Source organism: Capsicum annuum, chromosome 11 (genome assembly GCF_002878395.1).
Source record: "Capsicum annuum cultivar UCD-10X-F1 chromosome 11, UCD10Xv1.1, whole genome shotgun sequence".
Taxonomy (NCBI): Eukaryota; Viridiplantae; Streptophyta; class Magnoliopsida; order Solanales; family Solanaceae; genus Capsicum; species Capsicum annuum.
The window spans coordinates 92,613,378-92,620,270 of record NC_061121.1 but is presented as its reverse complement, the minus strand read 5'-3'; the positions used below and the strand labels follow the sequence as shown (position 1 = coordinate 92,620,270).

The 6,893-nt window shown below is 36.5% G+C and overlaps 1 protein-coding gene across 1 annotated transcript; it reads left to right on the top strand.

Annotated features, from left to right (window-relative positions):
- Positions 1–1,174: 1,174 nt before the first annotated feature.
- LOC124888872 (uncharacterized protein K02A2.6-like) lies at positions 1,175–2,046 on the top strand. Its single transcript, XM_047400160.1, has 2 exons — positions 1,175–1,476; positions 1,848–2,046. The coding sequence occupies exons 1-2, from the start codon at positions 1,175–1,177 to the stop codon at positions 2,044–2,046; spliced, it is 501 nt and encodes a 166-aa protein (XP_047256116.1).
- Positions 2,047–6,893: the final 4,847 nt, after the last annotated feature.

The following is a 6,893-nucleotide window of genomic DNA, read 5'->3' as shown; positions in this document are numbered from 1 at the left end:
TTTGGTGAAGGAAGGAATAGTCCTTGGCCATAAAGTGTCATTTAGAGGACTAGAAGTTGATCGAGCTAAAATTAAATGATTGAAAAGTTGCTACATCCAGTCACAGTGAAGGGAGCATGAAGTTTCTTAAGGCATGCAGGTTTCTATAGACATTTTATCTAGGACTTTTCAAAGGTTTCAATCCTGATATGTAAATTGTTAGAAAAAAAGGCCAAGTTTTATTTTGGGGCAAATTTTCAAGAAGCCTTTGAGAAGCTGAAGAAGAAGCTGATGAAAGCTCCTATTTTGATTTCTCCAGATTGGGAGTTGCCATTTGAATTGATGTGTAATGCTCGTGACATGGCTGTAGGAGCTATTTTAGGGAAAAGAAAAGACAAAGTATTTCTCTCTATTTACTATACTAGTAAAGTCTTGAACGATGCCCAAATGAATTATATAGTCACTGAAAAGGAGATATTAGCGGTATTTTATACATTTGATAAATTTAAAGCGTACTTGGTGGGCACAAAATTTATTGTTCACATAGACTATGCGGCCATCAAGTATCTCTTCAATAAAAAAGATGCAAAGCCTAGACTGATTCGGTGGATTTTATTTCCTCAAGAGTTTGACTTAGAGGTTCATGATTGAAAAGGGTCAGAAAATCAAGATGCAGACCATTTATGAAGGTTAGAGACTCATGATCATATTGTTGATAACTTTCTCTACATTTGAGAAGAGTTTTTGGATGAAAAATTATTATCTATAAAGGAGTGTGAAGTTCCTTGGTATACGGACATTGTGAATTTATTGGCAAGTCACTTTTACCCTCCTGAAAGTACAATTCAACAGAGGAAGAAACTGCTTTATGATTCTCGTGCTTATATATGGGATGATCCATATCTTTTCAAGTAGGGTCCGAATGGAACTATACACAGATGTGTTCCGGAAGCTGAATTCACACAAGTGCTACAAAAGTATAATTCATCTCCTTATGGTGGCCATCATAGGGGTGAAAGAATAGTAAGAAAAGTGTTACAATCTGGTTTCTTTTGGCCAACATTATTAGAGATGCTGTGGCTTTCATAAAGAGTTGTGATCAATGCCAGAGATTGGGAACAATTTCAAGGTGTCATGAGATTCCCCTAAATAATATTCTTGAAGTTGAAGTATTTGATGTTTTTGGAATTGATTTATGGGGACATTCCTACCATCCAATGGCAACTTATACATTCAAGTGGCAGTTGATTATGTATTCAAATGGGTGGAAGCTGCAGGTTGTCCCACTAATGATGCAAGAGTAGTGCTGAAGTTTATGAAGAAGCAAATATTTTCCTGGTTTGGCACTCCAAGAGCTATAATCAGTGACAGAGGTACGCACTTTATTAATACTTGTTTTAAGAATCTTTTAGCTAAATCTGGTGTTAGGCACAAGGTGGCCACTATGTATCATCCACAAATGAGTGGACAAGTTGAGGTCTCCAATAGGGAGATAAAGTAAATACTATAGAAGACTGTTAATGCGAAACGTAAGGATTAGGCCAAAAAGCTAGATGATGCATTGTGCGCTTATAGGATAGCTTATAAGATGCCTATAGGGACCTCACTATATCACTTGGTCTACAGAAAAGCGAACCATTTTCCTGTAGAGCTAGAACATCAAGCTTATTGGGTGTTACAAAATTGAATCTAGAGATAAAGGTTGTGGGAGAGAAGAGATTATTGCAGCTTATTAAATTAAATGAATTTTATCTCAATGCTTATGAGAATGCAAAATTGTATAAGGAGAGAACCAAGAGATGGCACTGCAGGCAAATTTAGGACAGCGTGCTTGAACTCGGATAACTTATTTTGCTATTCAATGTAAGATTAAAGTTGTTTCTGGGTAAATTGCGGTCTAAGTGGTCTGGGCCTTTTAAGGTAGTACAAATGATGCCCCATGGAGCAGTTGAACTGTGGAACAAAGAGAAGACTGAGAAAATTTTGGTGAACGGACCGTATGTGAAGCATTATTGGGCTGATAATGGAGACAAGCACAACGTGTCCATCACTTTTGCTGATGAGTGAGACTAAGCTAAGTCATCCCACAACGTAAAATAAGGCGCTATATAGGAGGCAACCCACAAATTATAATGTAATAGGTAGTTTCATTTTTAGTTGTTGACGATAAAAAGAAAAATACAAAAAGATGAGTCATGCCACGACAAAAAATAAGGCGCTTGGTGGAAGGCAACCCACTTTTTCTTATGTAATTTAGTTATTTTTAGTCAATGTGCAAGAATGAGAAATGTGGTGGAGATAGAGAAGATGAGAAGGGGGTGAACAATGATCTTTGAGTAAGTTAAATAGGTGCTCAGAGGAGAAAAAGGTAAAGGAGGAATAAAAGATTCCCCAAAATGTGGAGAAATTTGCCTTAGAAAAATTCCTAGATACAAATTCTAGTGATGAGATGCTAACTCGATGCATCATGTCACTGTGCCTATACTCACATTTAGAAAAAAATTTCTAGGTAATTCTAGTGGATCGATGCTAAGTCGACGCATCGCGTCAATGTGCATCACTTCCACACTTAGAAATTATTTTAAAGGCTAAGTCCAGTGTAACGATGCAGACTCGACGCATCACATTGCTTCTTCAATGCAATTTTTAACACATCACGTCGACAACACCTTTCAATACAAACATAACCCTGATCGGACCCCTCATTTCTCCCTTCTATATATATCCCATTTTCTCTCATTCACCTCAACCTAAAACCCTAGCAGCAGCAGCAGCCCCCTAATTTCCAAAATTTAGAAATTGTTTTTAAATTGTGTCCCTTCTTTGCACTAACAAAAAAATTCCATCTTTATTTTTTTAATCAAGCTCAAGGTAAGTTCTTCACTATTTATTTGCTCAAATTGCAATTATATGATAACTTGATTTGATTTCTTAATAATTAGTGATATGTGTAGTGGCTTAGTTCTTGATTCATGGAAATTTGATGATAAATGAAATGTATACTTGAATTAGTGATAGTGATAGGTTTAATTGGGGGGGTTTTAAACTGGGCTCAACTAGTAGAATCTTTATGGGTATCATATGAAGGTTTGTGATTTGTGCACTTTGCGATAAAAAATGGTGAATGTTAAAAAAACATTATTTAGCTGCACTGATAGCTCTTGTGTAGTATTTGTGTGAGTGATGTCAATCTGTGATGGAATCTGATTGCTTGTGTACTTGCTCTAGTTGAAAAAATAAACTGCACTTTAAGTTAATCTAGTACCTACATGCTATACATTGCTAGATAGACAAGTTATTTTGCTACACCATGAGATAAATTTAAATAATGTTGGGGTGTTAAAATTCACTACATGATAGCAAATAAGTGTGGGGTGAATTCTGATCTACACCACCTTAGTGGTAGCTATAAATCACTAAATTGAATTTCATTGAGTTGAGTATATATTTGACATAGTGAACACACACTTGTGAAATTATTGAAGAAAGGTAATGTGATTAAGTTTTTAGATCATTAAGCTATTGAGCTGAGTCTGTGAATTTCCACTTCTCTGAAATACCTTTGTGTGTGATGTTGTAAGCCTGAGGATGGTAATTGTATGTTGAACAAGGAAATTCTGAGTATCTTGGGTCACTTATTGATGAACCTGTGCTAGCAACTAAGTGTGGGGTGAATTTCACACTTAGTGGTTACTAGTTCCTAAGGTTCTTGTTTGATGTGTTTGTGGGTTGTTGTGCTTAATAGGTACAATATATAGCCAACAACAGAGAAGTAAGGGAAAGAATGTGGCTGGTTCATCTGAATCTAGATGTAAAAGAAGTCGACATGCTGATCGTGTGCTCCCAGCTGTACATATTCCACGAGGTCAATTAAGGAGGTATGGGACACAGATAATTATGGAATCAGAGAGAAAATGGTATTCCCAACACAAAGGGTCTAAGTATTCAGCTGATCAATTCATTGATAGGGCGAGCTTGATGAAAGAGTATCCAAATATGGTGCGCTGAATTGAGGCGCTACACATGACTTTTCTATTTAAACAACAATCTGAGTGCAACCTAAGTCTTGTACAGGATTTTTATACTAATTGGGACCCACAAAACAAGGATGTAGAGGTTTGGGTAAGGGGTTGTATGGTTATTGTTACTACTATACTGTGAATGACCTGCTAGGTACACCTGTGGTGGATGCTGAGCCACTAAAAAGACTGAATATAGAGCCACTGTACCAGCACATTCACTATCTCTTATGTGGTACTCGTTCGACAGCCTGGTGGATTTGCTATAAAGAGGGTGGGACTCGTGTATCACTCCCCTTTGCTCACATAAATAGGGAGGCTCGACTATGGGGAAAAATTATTTATTCTTGCCTTGTCCATGGAACACATATGACAGAGGTGATGTGTGACAGGGTATGTATTATTTATGCTCTTATGCGCAAAGATATGGAGTTGAATGCTAGTGCAATTATCTTCTCCCCTATGAGAAAAGCTAGGTTTTTGGGTGGTCGTTGATTTGGATTTTCTAGGCTATTGACTCGATTTCTACTACAGCAGGGGGTACCTGAGGAGGATGTCGACTACATACCACCTGTTGTTATGCGACTATTAGATTTCTCTCATACTAAGGGCCTGGCCCTTATGGTGTTACATTTACTATGCCTGAGCATCAGGCTTGGAATGACGAGATTACCGCCCAAATATATGGACTTACTATGCTCTAGTTGAAGGTTGGAGGGCATCCAGTAACCCAATAGGAGGTTTGTGCTATGGAGCTAGATTATCCACTCGAGCATTATGCCCGAACTACGCTGAGGATAGGCCCCGACTTTGATGAACCACTAAATGATGATGTCCCCATGGATGTGGAGAGGTAGATGAGCTATTTCAATGATGAGTTAAAAGTGGAAGAGCAGTCCGATGATGGCGATTCACGTGAAGATTATGGTGATGATGAGGGGTGTCAATGATGACATGACGGCACTAGTACCATTCGATTGAGTAGGAAGTATGACACCACCTTACCGTATGCTTATTTGATAGCACTGGGGCAATGCTTTATTTTAAGTGTGGGGTGGGGTAGAATTTTTCATTTATTCCTCTTTATTATGTTTAATGGTTTGGTTGAAAAATTTTATTTTTCATTTTTATTTTGATGATTTTCTAGCTATTCGGAATAGTATGTCTATAATAGTTAGTAAGTTTACAATTTGGATGGTTGCGCTTTGTGGCAAATTTGGATGGTGGCCCTTTTTGGTAAACTCAATTAAAGTATTTATTTTTCACCCTTCTTGGAAAATTTTAGTTTACAGTATTATTTTTGCCCTTTTTGTTAATTAGAAATAATTTATCATAGTTAGTGCCCTCCTCTATGATAGATGGATGGCGACCGTCTTAAGAGGAGTTTTTCTTTAGAAGTTGGGAAAATGATAAGATCCCGATTGCGACCTTTGAGAAATGCTTGGTGTTGGGCTAGAATTTTTTTTGTGACTATAAATTCAATTTCTTTGTAACAGAAGAATGAGTGTTTTTAGATGTGAAATCTCAACAGGTGTAGTGCAATTTGATTGGCTTAATGTTGAATTTGACAAAGAACAAGATTGGGAACCTTAAGAATCCAACTTGATTCTTAGCATGCATAGAGTGTGTGAGTATTTGTTTTGTATTTTACATGTATAGTATTGACTAGAACTTGCCTGGTGTGTTTACAAAGTGAAATAAAGGGTGTTGAGTGTAGGAAGTAATTTAGTCATTTATTTGTTAACCAAATTGTAAAGACTTTATTTACCGACCCTTATGTGTGTCCCTAGTTATCCCCTTTGAGCCTATAGCTTGATTTCTTTAGTAGCCTCATATGTAGCCTAATCTTTTCTTTAATAGACCTTAATTTGATCCATAGCTCCTAAGCTCTTTAATATAGATAACTGAATAAGAAGGGAGTGTGAAATTGAAAAGGAAAAAGGTGAAAGTGATGCTCTAAAGAAGTGTTCATTGTGTTTTTAATTGTAAGGGTTAGGAGTTAGAGAAATTGTGATAGAAAGTTCGATTTTTGTTGTCCGATTTTTGTTACAATGAACCTGTTTTGGCCCTGGTCCATTTAGGATAATGTGCACCTCAACCAAAGTGAATAGTTTTAGTTGAGAGTGGCTACTATAGGGGTGTGTAACAAGAAATGGGGTGTGAAAAAGAGTTAAGAATTGAATTGTGATGTTAAAAATAAAAATAAAAACACTCCTACCATAGTTTTGTTAATGTGCTTAAAATATTGGGGTGAAACAATTGATGTGTGAAGGTAATGAAGTGGAAAATTGGGTTGATAAAATGTGATTTTGATTAAAGATGGTTATGTATTAAAGCTCTTAGGAAAATTAGTCACTATTTCCTAAAGAGTTCCTACCCGTCCCTCAGCCTACATTACAACCATGAAAGATCTAATTGATCCTATATTTCAACATTTGACTATTAGTGGAGTATTTCACTATGAGCAAGCTTATGATATATTATCTATTATGCATGAATTCTTTGTTGAGAACGAGTGATTAAATTTTGATATTCCCCTCATGAATAAATGTTGAAAAATTGTGAGTGATATGGGGAAACTTTCTTTTTATGAGGGTGCATGCGGATGAAAGTCAGGATTACTTATTGTGTTGTTGTATTGCGTGCTTTGATTAAGTTTGCCAATGATTAAATGTCATTTTTGAGATGATAAGGTTTGAAACAAAATATACATATGCAAAAGAGTATTCTGGATAAGTTTGTGTAAATGCCCAATGCTAGCATGACTCGTAGGTTGTGATTAAACGATTTAGTGATTGTGCTACTTGAAGTTGTTTGAGGACGAATAAGGTTTTAAGTGTGGGGTGGTGATCTTTCGCGTATTTATATGTCCAAACACCATTATAGACCATATTT

Excerpts from the sequence above, each read along its gene's own strand:
- LOC124888872 (XM_047400160.1), top strand. The coding sequence starts at position 1,175 with ATGGGGACATTCCTACCATCCAATGGCAACTTATACATTCAAGTGGCA. Across the intron at positions 1,477-1,847 it reads GTCTCCAATAGGGAGATAAA|ATTAAAGTTGTTTCTGGGTA; the intron begins GTAAATACTATA and ends ATTCAATGTAAG.